Source organism: Natrix helvetica (assembly GCF_964273705.1).
Source record: "Natrix helvetica genome assembly, chromosome: 4".
Lineage (NCBI taxonomy): Eukaryota > Metazoa > Chordata > Lepidosauria > Squamata > Natricidae > Natrix > Natrix helvetica.
The window spans coordinates 56,672,795-56,688,906 of NC_138550.1; the positions used below are offsets into that span (position 1 = coordinate 56,672,795).

General features: G+C 36.3%; 1 protein-coding gene across 1 annotated transcript in view; it reads right to left on the reverse strand.

Moving 5' to 3' along the window:
• DSCAM (DS cell adhesion molecule) overlaps positions 1–16,112 on the reverse strand; it is a 379,550-nt gene that overhangs the window by 69,519 nt on the left and 293,919 nt on the right. The window contains exons 15-18 of the mRNA XM_081950395.1: positions 14,867–15,034; positions 5,861–5,931; positions 2,912–3,152; positions 635–781 (exon numbers count right to left, since the gene is read on the reverse strand). Coding sequence (XP_081806521.1) covers positions 635–781; positions 2,912–3,152; positions 5,861–5,931; positions 14,867–15,034 — 627 coding nt within the window. The remainder of the gene's footprint in view (positions 1–634; positions 782–2,911; positions 3,153–5,860; positions 5,932–14,866; positions 15,035–16,112) is intronic.

Consider the following 16,112-nt stretch of genomic DNA (forward strand, 5'->3'; position numbering starts at 1 on the left):
TTTCTATTAAATGGAACAAAAGATGACTCTATCAGCAATTGCTAAAGGAGAATACTTCTTGCTTTTGATCACTAGCAAGTTGCACTTAACATTATTAATCAATGATTTATTAAATACCCCTAAGGTTGGGTAGTATTGCAAAATATCATAGATGCTTCTAGTACTCCACTGATTTTGAATTTTTCCCCAAATTTCAGAATATGTAGAAATGGAACTGCATGTTAAGTATTCTTAACTGTTCTGTTCCCAATTTTGAAATTATCAATCTCTATGTACGTAGGCACATTTTAGATACTGCAAAAATGCTATCTTGATATCATTGTATGTATACAATATAGCTGTATTAGGATTTTTAACAATGGCATTTTGCCAATCCATAGAAGTACATCCCTGCAAAGGTAAAATGCTGCACAAAAATATCTTGACATATAATATATAGTATATATTTGTTTGGAAGTGAGAGTGCACATTTGGGAACTGAACATGAAATCATTTTCAATTCCTAAAAGATTCAATGATTAATAGAAACAAAGAACGGGCTGATTCTGTCATAGAAATGGGAAGAATTATTTCATCCTGGAAAGCATTACATGCAACCAGAAAAATACTGATTTTGAGGAGTAAGAGTACTTACCTCCATCCAGAAGATTAGCCCAGTATATGACCCTAAATCCCTGTAGAATTCCATTGAGGGCATCCTTGGCCAGTGTGGACCAGGTGATAGAGATGGTTTCTGGTGATGTAGCAATGGCTTGGACATTCTCCGGAGGGGAACTAGGAACTGAAATTTGACAGTAATAGGTTTTGACTATGAATGCTGTAAAAATAGTATGCACAAATTAACTTTGACATTTCTTCAATAAGCCTTTTAGGAGAGAGTGATAAGATTATTTTTAGAATGCTCTTGTAACATAATGTAGACAATTTGAAAATGATGCACTCTGTAACTCTTGTTACCTTAAATGCCATGAATTAGAGTAGGATAGAAATATGTGTACAAAAATAAAATAATATATCAGAGAAGGAAATTAATCTAGTTATGTTCAGAAGTGTAGCTCAAATTATAGATAATCTTCAAGATGCAATCACGAAGAGATGCTGTTTTCTTGTTGACATTTTGTTTTTCTACATACAGAGTGGATAATTTTGGAAAGCCAACTTCCCCAACTAGTGTTCTTTGATGTTTAAAGAATATTTCAATAACTGCCTCACAAATTGATCAAGACCCAGAAAATAAAATATCACCAATATAGTATTAATATAAACTATTCAACTTTCTATAACAGTAAGCAAAAAGAGCTCAAAGCTATCAGAAACAATGTATGTATCAAAAGTGTCGGACTTTCATCTTTAAAAGCTATGAATAAAATTCATAAGAAGCTGGTGTTTTTTCTCTTTTTTCAGAGTCAACCGGAGGGAATCCCTGCTACGTATACATATATACATATGCACATATACATACACAAACACACACACACACATGTAATCCCTCAGCTGGAACAAAGCCAAGGCCCTGTAAATGTTTGCAACCTAAAATAATCTATTTGACAAGTTGCTGAACTCTAAACAGTAGTGAGAGACAGACTGTCAAGAATCTCTCTTAACCATATTAGATTGACTTGCAAACAGGTAAGGCTCTTTAAAGATATTTAAATAAGCACTAAAATGTAAACATTATTCACATACTCACATGCCTCTACAAGAATATATGTATAAGAATTTCATTTCAGATGATATTTCTTGATAATTATTTTAAGAGTGCACTAATCGCATAAACCTTTAGGAATGTCCCTCACTAATCCTAATAATAGTACATTCTTTTCCACACTTTTCTTTGCTGATGGAATATAGCCACAAGAGGGCTCTCTTCTGCAGCTCTGAACAACTTGATCTCAATAATCTTAGAACACATATGCATATATGCCTTTTCCAAACAGTGTATTTTGTTGAGTTCCTCTTCCATAATTCTCAACCAGCTTGGAAAAAGTTGAGGTACAGCATACTTTTTGTCTTTCTTAAGACATGCCATTTCTTAATAAAAGCTAATGCACCTTTTCTTGCTTTGCCTTGTACCTCAGCAAGACAAGATACTGGAAATTCCAGAATACATGCATTATTCCCTTCCTTCACAGATATTAGATTTAGTAGGTGGAGGATATATATATATATATATATATATACGTCCTGATCCATGTCTTTATTCTACAGAGGTAGGATGTGAGCTAGAGACATGCAAGTAATTATTTTCTTCTATCGCCAAATAACACTTGAAGCTGAGGAAATCTAACTCAGGACCATGATAAGACAAGATAAATCAGCCATTGTTCCTCCATGTCCTCTTTTGCAGTGTAACTTGGGGGGACTATGAATGAGAACACTGTGTATTCCACAAAACTCTTTAAATTCATGCAATAATGAGTTATTCATTTGCTGATTTCAGCTTGACGGGCATCTTGTAAAACTCAGAAATTCCCAGGATTTTTTGTTTAGTAATAGCAGGATGTTGACTATGCTCAGATTCCTTCTGTTTTCCACATGGAAAGGGGGGGGGGGGGAACAGCACTTCAAATTCAAGAATCCATTCAAGGAGTACAGCATAATTAGGACCACAGCATTTGATACTGTATTCAATAAAAGGTATAATTAAAAATTACTGTCTCTTCATAGATATTTAAAAGCAAATTATCCCTAGGGAGTAATTTGGGAAGAAAGAGAAATAGCATCTCCAAAGTGGGGAATAGAGATCTAACTACGCAAAATGATTCTCATTAACAGATTGTCCAATAGCTGCTGCCAGACTATAGCATATACACTGACGCTTAAACGTAATCCTACTTTCTAAAAATATAAAAATATAAATTCTATGCATCCTCAATACGATGTAAACAGTGCTTTCAAGTTTAGTACCTACCATCCTCAAGAGTAGTAGTGATAATTTCTTGAGAAGATGGTCCTATTCCAGCTCGATTACATGCTTGCACAACCATGCCATATTGTGTGAATTTTTTAAGGTTATCTAAGGTATAAATTTCACTGTCTCCAGTAGTATCAATACTGATGATGTTGAACTGGAAATTGCCTCCTGCGCTGTATTCCCGATAACCAATCTGATAACCACGAATAACTCCGTTTTGCAAATGCTTCTTTGGTGCCTAAAGAAGTCAGATGTTGTATACACTTTCAACATAATAAAACATTACGATAATAAATTAAATGCTGAGAAAAATTTCCTCTCCCAAAGTTTGTAGTACTAAAGCAGACTGGGCTGAGCTCTGTATCTATGATACAGTTAAAAATAAGTTGAATTAAATTAATGTAATAGCAACATTTCTAGACATATTAGAAGTATGAATATTTTCCCTTCTTATAACTGAAGCAATCATTACAATGAAACTTTCTTTAAAGCTGTAATTATCAATTACGCTTGCAATAATCTATCCTTGAGCCCCAGACTATAAATGTCCAAACATAAGTTTTATGGTTAACTATCTTTTATAGATAGAAATCCTTCTGTCACTGAATTAGAGTATTCAGCTCCCTAATGTTACTTAGTAGAAGGCAGTTTTCCCCTGATCTTAACGTGTTAGATACTACCAGCCATTTCCCTCTTATTTGTGAAAATATTAATTCTAATTTTCTAGTGTGGATTCTAATTTCAGGGAAATTTTGTGATGATGATAAAAATAATAAATATTGTCCCTGAATCAAGTGCACTTTTTCACTGAAAAGGAAATGAGAGCAGAGTTACATTTTCTAATTTCAGAACAATTACTATTACTATGAATGTTATACAAGATTTTACATTCCTTTATATTTTTCAATAAATAAATCCACAAACATTTATAAAATTAAGCAAAATATTTAGATTACATTTTAATTTAAATTCCTTTAGGTCAAACATGACACACATGGATTATTTGGATATATCTATGTTGTTTTCTTGGCAACAATTTGGAAGTGACTGCCATTATTTTCTTCCAGGATGACTTTCAACTTCTTGGACCAGCATACAGTTCCATGATATCACTGGGATCTCCATGCCACATACTAACCAGTCTGATGCTGCTTAGTCATGATCGACAACACAGGTGTTTAAATATGTGAGCTCTTCACATGAATGATCTAACTTGGAACAGTAATGGTTGCATGATGTATGGTGGATACAACTACAGAATTTTAGTTAATCACAAATTCAATATCATATCTTAAAATGTTGTGGATAGCAAAGCAGAAGCTAAACATTATGAAAGTCTACTGCCTATTTTCTTATAAATTGCCAATAATTATAGTGAGTCTTTCTCCCCTTAATGATGACAGGAATTTGAGATCTTAGATAAACACAATAACTTAGCTTTCCTGGTGAATTTTGTTGTCTTAGATACAAAGGCAATTCTTTTCAAACAACCTCTTCGGTTTCTATTCTTATTTTTCAGAGACACAAAAAGTATTACAAAAGCATGTTATGTTTTTTATAATGGTACTGAATAATTTTTCAGTTAATACAACACTTAAGTTTACTTATGAATATGGTAATCTGAACAGATCATCTAAGGGCAACAGTGGAACGATCCCAGTATATTTATCAGTGGGTTCTTTATTGATTCTGGGACATTTTTTAAAGAAAACAAGAACATTGCAATTGTACCAGTTTCCCTATTTTTATTGGTGTATCATGGCAGAGGGACATTGATTAACAAATATATTAATTCAATATTAAGAGTCTTAAGTAACTCCCCAATTCTCCAACATATAACAAATACTGGCAGGGTAATGTTTTAAAATCTTAAACAGAGCTGTTCAGGTGTTTTTACCTGCAGCTTTTAATTTAATCAAATACCCTTTCTGTTAGAAAATAAGCTTGGTTAAAGACTATACTATGGGCTATGGTACTTTTGAATCCCGTATACTTGCATAGATAGATTTTATCATTTGAGTAGGGCATCACGTTTTAAATACTGCACATCTTCCTGTCTATTGAGCTGCTCATTTCTACCCATATACACTGAAAAGAAAAAAATCTTGGATTCTTATTTGGGGAAAAATGATCGTGGTGATGATCTGCAAAATTATTGAATAGGAAGGAAGCAGTTATAACACTGAGGCACACAATCCTCACATCCAGCAACTGGGAATTCCCTATTTCCCTTTGGTAATTGGTTTCACTGTGATACTATTACTACCATTAGCAAAATATTCCTACTATTCATCCAAAATTTTCTTTCCAATAAATGAGGATTATTACTCTGTACCTAGTACTGTGTGATGGTAGAAAACAGATCAAGGCTGCCTTTTCTGTGCCCTTTAGATCAGTGTTTCTCAACTTTGGCTTACCTGAAGATACGTGGACTTCAACTTTCAGAATTCCCCAGCCAGCTCTGCTGGCTGGGGGATTCTGAGAGTTGAAGTCCACGCATCTTCAGGTAGGCCAAGATTGAGAAACACTGCTTTAGATCGTTGAAGGCTGCTGTAACATTCTCTCTACAAGCATCTCTCTAGTTTCTATGAACTAAACATATCAGATTCCTCTTTTTCATTTCTTGCCCGCTGATTATCTTTCGTTGTCTTGTATTGTTCCAGTTTGTTCAAGAATGAGGGATACTGTACACTTTAAGGCTTTTTTTTTCTAGTTTAGTTGACAAAACCCAGTTGCCACTGGCTGATTTTAAAAAGCTATGGAGGATTTGTTTTGGTTAGCATTTGGATGTGAGACAACAAGGGAAGCCCAAGAATGCTGTTAAATTGGGAGGGGAAATCCCAGAAGGTGGTAATGGTAATCCTTTCAATATCAATGCCAGGAAAACTATATGGATACATCCATGAATTCACTGGGAATTAAGCTCATATTTGAGGATATATTTACCTTCCAGGTTACCCTAATACTTTGTGAAGATATGGGTTCAAGATGAACATCTTGAGGTGGTCCATCAGGAGCTGGTAAAAAAAACAGATATAGTAATTAAAATACATAGTATTTTCTGATGCTTCATAAAACAACATGCTATCACTAAATATTCTCAATTTCTAGAATACTGATATATAGCAAAGAGCAGTTGCAACTCTTTTGCTGTGCAGAACAACAAAATAGTAACAAAACACATGACTCAATTAACTCCATCCGGATCCAACTATCCATGTTGTCATTTCTGCAGCTTCCTCCTGTCTGAGATGTGGAATGTTGGGGGTTTCCCCTTTAAGATGTTCTCACTGTATTTACCCTTAGCCATTAAAGGACATGTCACAGAAGCCTACAGTGCCCAGGAGGAACTAATCTCTGACTATGTCATCAACCACATCATTGATGAAGAATGTTAGATTGAATCCACAGCAAAAGTTTCATTGGGCAAAGAGGAATAACATTAATTTCAAACAGCAAAAAGCATTGTTATGCTGTCTACATGGCAGGTTGAGGGTGATATGAAAGAAATGTCATGAGGACATACCATAAAAAATGGGGCATATCACACAGGGTGACCGTGAACTCTTAGAAAACAGACATAACAGGTAAGAAATAGCAAGCTTGAATTAAAGTACATGCAGGGGGCACAGAGAGACAAACTGATAAAAATGGCTGCAGTTCATTTCCAGGTCCAAATTCCTAATGTTAATTTTGATCTCAACATTAGCGAGAGATCAATTATCTACATGCATGACCCTGTGAAGGCATGGAAAAGCTATTTCAAGAAATTCAATTGTTCTGGTTACACCAGAGTTAATAGCAAAATGTAACCCTACAGAATGAGCAATATGAAACCCTACAGTAAGGAAGGTAAGTCTTAGTAATACTATATTTAACTGTGAAACATTATTATTTGTCTATCCAGTTACAGGGAGCTTATAGTTCTCCTATTTCATTCTGTAAGAACGATTCCACAATATTAAGCATCAAAGTAGAACTACATGAAAAGGAAATATTCTGCCATCAGTATCTTTGGATCTAATATGCAATATTTGAAAAAAAAATTCTTTAGAATGTTTAAAATTTCCATATGGATTTCTTTCCAGGAAATCCAATCATGTAGTAATTCAAATGGTCATATACATCAAATTGGTGTATATTTATCTGAAAATTGTGCCCCCTGGTTACAGTGGGTTTTTTGTCTCATTAGTTAGGAATAAACTTTGCAGAAGCTTTTAAAATATTTTTTATTATAGGGAAACAAGTATATATTTTTCCTCAAACTTGCTTAAACATACATACATCTCTCAAATCTCCAGCAAGAATTACTACTTGTTTTTAAAAATCATCATCCACTGATGGAAAGTAAAAAAAAAAAAATCAAATTTCTTAGAACACATACAAACATTACAGACATAAAGGTAAGAATATTCCATGCTAATAATTTTTTAAATGTCACTCTGCTGCAAGTCTCTTACATTAAAACAAAAATTTTGTTTTATTCTGTTAAGAGGCCAAAGCTTCCATGAGTTGCTGCTGCTGCTGCTGCAATTTATTACAAAAGTATACAGGAGCTAAAATTTGGCTAAAAACTAATGGAAGGACAGTGTAGATTCCATAATTCTCTTCTTGCTGCAAGAATTCCTTTTATGTGCTACCTTTAAATAAAACATGCCAGTTGCCTGAAGTCACAATGGTATATGATATGGAAGTACATCTCTGCCAGCAGTGCCCCTCCACTGCCCTCCCCTTTTTATTTTTTCTTTCATATTTCACGATGTTGCTTTTGCAAAATCTTCATTATGTTCTATGCCTCAGGCTTCTTTCAGATGCTTGGGAATCTACACCCATTTAACATGATTACGGTAAGTGTGATGAACTAGAATAAACAAGGATAAATGGTGATGCTTGTTCTGCATATATTCCCAGCTGATACTAAGGCAACAAATATTGTGACTCAGCTAAAAGCTTATCCCTCACCCCACCCCATTCCTGGCTTTACTCTGAATAAATTGACATGTTTGATTATGATCCCATATAACTGAACTTTAATTCAGCATGGAAAGCTTCAACTTCAGGTTGTACTTTATTAGTGGGAAAGCTAATCTCTGAATTAAGTTAATTGGGTTCTTCTGGAATATTAATTTTCAATTAAATGAAAAATAGGAAGTATGGCTAGTTAATTAAGCAAGCAAAAAGTATACAGAATGTTCTGTAAGCATATGCCTCTTGAGGAGAGACAAGCAGGGACTTTCCATAATGGGAAACTCTTATGTCCCACACTCAGGTTACCATCCACAAATACAATTTGGAACTCACATAACAGGATGGCAGGTGATGTTTACCACTCTATTCTCTCACACTGCCTTCTGATATTTTAAATTCTTTGTTTAATCTCTCAGTGGTTTTTTTTTCAATGGCTTAACTCCATTGCACGGATTACTACTTTTTCCAGTACAAATCATTGGTACAATATATTTTATTACTTTCATTACATATCACAGCATGACAATCTTTAAAACTGAGGTAATTCTTGTATTATGAAGTGATACTAAAAGTCACAATATGTATTTGATTCTGCATTATCAGAAAGTTATAACTTCCTTGAAAGGTATCTTGCATCTTATTTTTAATACAATAGGAGAGTTGGAAGGGACTTTGGAGGTCTTCTAGTCCAACCCCCTGCCTAGGCAGGAAACCCAATACCATTTCAGACAAATGGCTATCCAACATCTTCTTAAAGACTTCCAGTGTTGGGGCATTCACAACTTCTGGAGGCAAGATGCTCCACTGATTAATTGTTCTAACTGTCAGGAAATTTCTCCTCAGTTCTAAGTTGCTTCTCTCCTTGATTAGTTTCCATCCATTGCTTCTTGTTCTACCCTCAGGTGCCTCGGAAAATAGTTTGACTCCCTTTTTTTGTGGCAACCCCCGAGATATTGGAACACTGCTATCATGCCTCCCCTAGTCCTTCTTTCTATTAAACTAGACATACCCAGTTCCTGCAACCATTTTTCATATGTTTTAGTCTCCAGTCCCCTAATCATCTTTGTTGCTCTTCTCTGCACTCTTTCTAGAGTCTCCACATCTTTTCTACATCGTGGTGACCAAAACTGAATGCAGTATTCCAAGTGTGGCCTTACCAAGGCATTATAAAGTGGTATTAACATTTCAGGTGATCTGGATTCTATCCCTCTGTTGATGCAGCCTAGAACTGTGTTGGCTTTTTTGGCAGCTGCTGCACACTGCTGGCTCATATTTAAATGGTTGTCCACTAGGACTCCAAGATCCCTTTCACAGTTACTACTGTTGAGCAAGGTATCATCTATACTGTACCTGTGCATTCCGTTTTTGTTGCCTAAATGGAGAACCTTACTCTTTTCACCATTGAATTTCATTTTATTAGATAGTGCCCAATGTTCAAGTTTGTCAAGATCCTTCTGTATCTTTAGCCTATCTTCTGGAGTGTTGGCTATTCCTGCCAGCTTGGTGTCATCTGCAAATTTGATGAGTTCCCCATTTATTCCCTCATTCAAATCACTGATGAAGATGTTGAAGAGTACTGGGCCAAAAACAGAGCCTTGGATACTCCACTGCATACTTTCCTCCATGTAGATGCAGTTCCATTGAGGACTACACGTTGAGTGCGGTTGGTCAGCCAGTTACGTATCCATCTGGTGGTGATGCTGTCTAACCCACATTCTTCTACTTTATTTAGTAGTAGGTTATGGTCTACCTTATCAAATGCCTTACTGAAGTCCAAGTAAACTATATTGACGGTATTCCTCTGGTCCACTAATTTGGTCACATTATCAAAGAATGCAATAAGATTAGTCTGGCATGATCTGTTTTTGCCAAACCCATGTTGGCTTTTGGCTATTACTTTGTTTGCTTCTAGGTGTTCGCTAATTCGTTGCTTGATTATCTTTTCCAGAATCTTTCCTGGTATTGAGGTCAGGCTGATAGGTCTGTAGTTTCCTGGATCTGTTTTTTTCCCTTTTTTGAAGATGGGAACCACATCAGCTCTTTTCCAGTCCTCTGGTAGTTCCCTGGTGCTCCAGGATCTCTGAAAGATATAGTTCAGTGGTTCTGAGATCTCGTCTGCCAGTTCCTTCAGAACCCTGGGGTATAATCCATCCAGTCCTGGTGATTTGAACTCGTCTAGGGTAGACAGGTGCTCACTTACCATTTTCTTCCCTATTTCAACTTGTGTTCCTAATCTGATTTTTGTGGTGCTGTTTTTGATAGGTTGGACTGTTTTATCCCTTTGTGTAAAGACAGATGCAAAACATGAATTAAATAGTTCTGCTTTCTCTCTGTTGCTTGTCACCTTCTTGCCACTTTCTCCCAGCAATGGACCAATTGTTTCCTTAATTGTTTTTAACATGTTGGAAGAAGCTTTTTTTGTTATTTTTTACTTTTGTGGCAAGCCTTTCTTCATTGTGAGCCTTAGCTTTCCTCACTTCATCTTTACATGCTCGGCCTATTTGCTGATATTCTGCCTTAGTTATGTCCCCTCCCCGCTTTACACTTTTTGTACTTATCTTTTTTGTCTTTCAATTTGTCAGAGAGTTCTTTATGCAGCCATGCTGGTTTCTTTTGGGAGCTGATATTTTTCTTCTTCATTGGTATTGTGCTAGACTGGGCTTTTGTAATCTCATTTTTCAAAATTTCCCAAGCTTTTTGAGTTGTTTTCCTCTTGAGGATTCTCATCCATGGAATTTTTCCCAAGCTCTCTCTAAGTTTATTGAAATTAGCTCTCTTAAAGTCCAAGACTCTAGTTTCACTTTGTTCTACTACTTTTAAATATATACAAGTCATAAAGAATATGAGATGTGTTCCTTGGTGAGCTAATAGGAGACTAAAGCAGTGGAACCATATTTTTGTCAACTTTTTCACTGAGTTTTTCTCAAAGATATTTTGTTTCTACAGAAACCGTTATTGCTTTTGGCACATTTATTTCTGGAGTGATACTTGTGGTTGTTTTCTTCAGCACATTCTGTCTCCACTGCAATCATTGACTTGTTCCAGGTGATCTCAACTCTGACACATTTAAGTGGTCATGAGATCTAGTCTTCTCCTTGGAGCAGTTTGCTAAAAGATTTGGATATAGAGAATATTATATTCTTCTGTTGACATGGTCAGATCACTTCTTGTCTGGTTGCAATTAACAGTCATGCATTGACTCAGTAGGGCCATGGTTTCAAATGGTCTGTCCCAAATACATTATGGATCTAGTTGGTTTATGGCAGGCATAGGAATTTCATTGACAATTTGTTGGGTGACTGTAATGAGGGTCTGATTGGCTACTGATATGGTTTGTCACCCACAGTCCCATTGTTTGAGTTGGTTGGTTGGTTGGTTGGTTGGTTGGTTGGTTGGTTGGTTGGTTGGATGGGTAGGTAGGTAGGCAGGTAGGCAGGCAGGCAGGCAGGCAGGCAGGCAGGCAGGCAGGCAGGCAGGCAGGCAGGCAGGCAGGCAGGCAGGCAGGCAGGCAGGCAGGCATGCAGACATACAGACATACAGACATACAGAATCTAAAGAAATAATTAAAAAATACATTGGACGGTGGTCATGTTCTTGGTGAAATGAGCCTTGAGCAGCCTCTTTCTCTCTGGGTTCATATTCAGAGAGCCCCTTAATTTTGGAGGAGTCCAGAAATCAAGTGACAAAATTGATGCCAAGAGTGCAGGTGGAGAACAACTAAGAGTGAATCTGACAAATAGGTGCCCATTCTTGGGCCAACTCCATGACATCAGTGAGGCGAAACATTCTTATTTCTCCTCCCTTATTGCACTGGCAGATTGTTGTCCAGAAGCCTTGTTTCAGATGGCTAATTCCCTCTTGGGTAAGAGCCAGCCCCTCAAGTTTCCATCTGGCTGCTGTGATGAATTAATACAAAATGTTGCTGGTAAAAAATACATCTTAAAATAGCACAACTGATAAATCACAGACTACGGAGTATGGGGATGTAATGAAGTACAAAAGAGGGACTGGTAATGAGTGAGATCTGTCCTCAATTAGCGTTGCAAGGAAATGACAGTGTGTGGCCATGGCTGGCAGCTGCAGTAGATGAAATGGCACAGGAGTAGGTATAATGGTGCCAGGCCCCAAGTAACAAACTCAGTAAAAAGCGCAGAGAGGCAAATCCCCTATATCAGCCGAACTAGAAAACCTATAAAGCCCTAATTGATGACAGAACCAAGAAAACAAACTTTGCATATCTCGGCTCACTTTCTCAGTTTATATTATCCCTCCCAAGACAGAGACAGTCCTGTTTGTAAACATACATCTGGTTCTTTTTCAAAAGAGTGCTAAGTACATTTAGATAAGGATGCTGGGCAATGCTTGACTGGTCATTTTCAAAATGCCAATCAGCATCATGCAGGCGGCTACCTCTGTAAAAGCCAGATGTATGGATTCTCCTGCATCTCAAATTAACATGGCCATGGACAGCAGCCCAGCCATTAAAGGACATAGCACAGCAGCCTAAATTGCCCAGGAGGAACTAGGCAAAGCCAAATCTTTGACTATGTCATCAAACACATCGTTGATTAAGAATGTTAGATCGCATCCACAGTAAAGGTTTCATTAGAGGAAGAAAAGTAGCATTTGTTTTAAACAGCAAAAAGCATCTTTATGCTATCTCCATGGCACGTTGAGGATGATACGAAATCAAGGTCATTTGGACATGATATAAAAAATGGGGCATATCAGTGCCACATTTGGGGGAACATGAACTCTTAGAAACTAGAAGTACAGGGTAAAAAACAGTAAGATGGAATTAAGGCACACTCAGAGACTACAGAGAGACAACCTAACAAAAATGGCAGCAGTTCATTTACCAGTCCAGATTCCTGATGTTAATGTTGACCTCAACGCTAGAGACATCAATGATCTACAATAACTCAATCCAAGGCTGTTTGCAGTGTTATTGAACAAAATTCCACTTCTCGTCAAGTATAGCTTAAATCTTACTCTATTCAAATACAACAATAATGCTTCATAATCCCTTTTTTATACTAAGATCATTGTTTCTTAAAACAATGGGAAATGACATGCATTTTAAAAAGAAATGTCAGTATTAAACTTTAAAGCTGAGCATACACATTGTTTTTTTTAAATGCAATATCTGCTGGGGGCATGGGAAAGTTTTGATTTGTTTTCCATCAGTTAAAAAAACCCTGATGTTGGCAAGATGGGAGAAGCTTGGAGTGGTGTGATAAACTTTCTGATATTGACATGATATCTAGCCACTATGTTTTATTTTCTCCAAATCCTCCCGACAGGCAGCTTGTGGGAACAATGCTCTGTTGTTTGTGTGAATTTGTTTGGGCAGGTTCATTTGGAAGAAGAGAGAAAAGAGAAATTAAGAGTCTTCCTGCTTTTTATTTATTTCACAAATTAATTAATTTATTAATCAAATGTATATGGCTAACCATCTGGATAGACTTTTTAAAACCCTGTTTGCTCTTTGTTATCCCTCTTGCCTTTTTCCCCCTTATCCATTCCTTTTTATCCATATTGTTCCCTAAATATCAACTTGTTGGGCTGACATGTAGTTATTATCTCTGTTAATTGCTATGTTCTGCTGTGCAGCATTCTTTAGTTCTTTCAATGTCTTCTATTCCCCCTATTTCTCACTACCACCATTATCTTCCTATTATTTATGTATCTGTTTTGTTTGCACTAAGTAGTCCATCTTTGTTGTATAAGTTTATCTGATAGAGTATATTTGCTGTTACATAGCTGTAATCCAAAACATTTCTTTAAATTGCTAAGAATTACAATAGTGATGATATACATAGTTCTCAGACTTTTAAAAAATGTTTCACAAGTAGCATGTTGGGATATTCTCCTCCAAAAGATCACTCTGAATGAACCTTGTCAACAAACTTATATTTCAGTAAAACAAACAGTAAGTTTGTTTTTAAACAGCTTGTTAATGTTGTATTTTTAAATGGTATCACATTTACAATCCTTTAGTGGAACTTCTCTATTGATTTTCTTTTGGACAATTTGGAAGTTGCAATGCTGACCTTTCCCCATTCATGCTATGCTTGCCTTTAAATAAAGTGGAAGGGAATATTTTAAAAAAGTCTTTGAAGATTGAACCCTTCGAAGAAATCCAGGTGAAGGTTTGCAGGGTTAATCTCTATTAAAGAATCTACCCCTCAGCTATTCTTGTCCCATTCTGCCAAAAAATGAAGCAGTGCAAGAATTTTGATCCTTTTAGCTTAGCCTTTAAATTAAATATTTTATTAATTTACTTTTCAAAACAGTGTACATCAGGTTGCCTTCCAATTTTGAATCACTAACGTGAATCAAATCATGAATTTGAACCTCAAATTCTAATCAAATTTTGGCTGACTCACTGACACACACACACACCCCAAACTCCCATTTTTAATTTAGGACCAAATGAGTTGAAAGAACTCAATAATCTCATATTTAATTCTGCCATATGCTTCTGCCTGTAAGGTGCCATCACTGTTTTAATTATATGTAATTCAGTAATTCAGTAATTTCAACTTACTTTTACATCTTCTGTAATGATTTGTTTTATTTCTATAATGAAAGCATTACCCAAATGACTTTATTTTCATGTCATCAGTACACAAATGACACCATGTAATTTTTATGTTGTTATGATAACATGATATAGAGAACACAAATGTCCACAGGTATATACTTTATATTTAGTAGTCATCTCCTCCTCATCTATGGTCCAGTAAAATAAAGTTTCACAATTTGGAGACCAAAAGGTTAAAAATAGCTTAAATTTAAACTAGTACTAAATATAAACACATTTACTCATGGGAAACTAATGGCAAAAATTTAAGTGTAAAAGTATCAATATCAGGCTGAGGAACTCTGCTTAACTGTTGCCATAATGCATCATGTATAGAATTCCTTGGCATATTTGGCATGTTAAAAATATCCAAAGTTTAATAACTATGGAGAAAGTACCTGCTTCATCAGTAGTGATAGTAAGTTCATTGCTGGCTTCACTTTTGCCAATCCGATTTTTTGCATACATGCGGATGTTGTAGGTGGAAGAAGCATGTAGGTCAATGATTGTGGCTTGATTCAGCTGTGGGGAAACATCTTTGGTTCTTTGGACAGAATCCCATGAGTCTGTTTAAAGAAATTGTAATAAATATAGTAATTTTTCTTCCATTATAACTTCCTTTGTTTAAAATATTGAACTATGTAACAAGTCAACCAGTGGTGGGTTCCTACCGGCATTCCTACCGGTTCGCTAAGCGTGGCCATGCCAGACGCATGCTGTCTGCATGTGCACATTTAAAAGAAACTTGCTCAGGAAGGAAGGAAAACAACTGAGGAGCGGCAATTCAGTCTTGACACCCCTGATCAACTGGGCTTCAGAAGCTGAAATAAAGGTAGGTATAACTCAGGGGTGGGCGGGCAGGCCCAATTTCAAAGCAACAGAGAACCGGTTCGCTCTCTGCTTGACGGCTCTGGTTCGGGAGAACGGGTGCGAACTGGTAGAAACCCATCACTGAAGTCAAACATTTCAAGGACTGATAACACTGGTAATATTTCACTATATTTATTCTTAGTTAGATAAGACTTTGATCAGGTCAGTATTTACACACATCATTTTTAACATTCATATTCCCTCAAAGTGCTAAGAGAAAATAAACAGGAAAGATATTCAAGAAAATGCTTAGAACAGATATTAGTTGGGGACTCTTTTTTGCACTATAGACTTTCTATGCACTATAGTTCTCTTTGGTGTAAATGGTTTTGAAAAAATAGACAGGTTCATGCAGTACACCAGCCTTTCACAACTTGATGACTTCCAACTTTTTAGTTAGTTGGCTAAGAAATGTAACAGTTGTCCTAACAACAGAAAGGGAATGGTTAGTGAAGTACAGGTGTCTGCTAATGGCCAATAATTATCTTGCCAGTCGGAACAGGATGGAGTCTCAACTGCTCCTCTATCTACTCAATACTGAGGGTAAACAGTAACAAATACAAAATAAAAAAATGGGAAACCATTTTTCTATGAACAATCATTAACTCTTTGTTGGATCGGGTGAATGACCGCACACTCAGGCTTCAGAATAACAAACAGCTCTTTATTAGCACAAGTCAACTATGTACAATCCAGCGAAGGTTCAGTCTGACAGCAGCCCCTTCGACTAATCAGATTGAATCTCTGTTCCCGCCAGAACAGAGGACCTTGGTT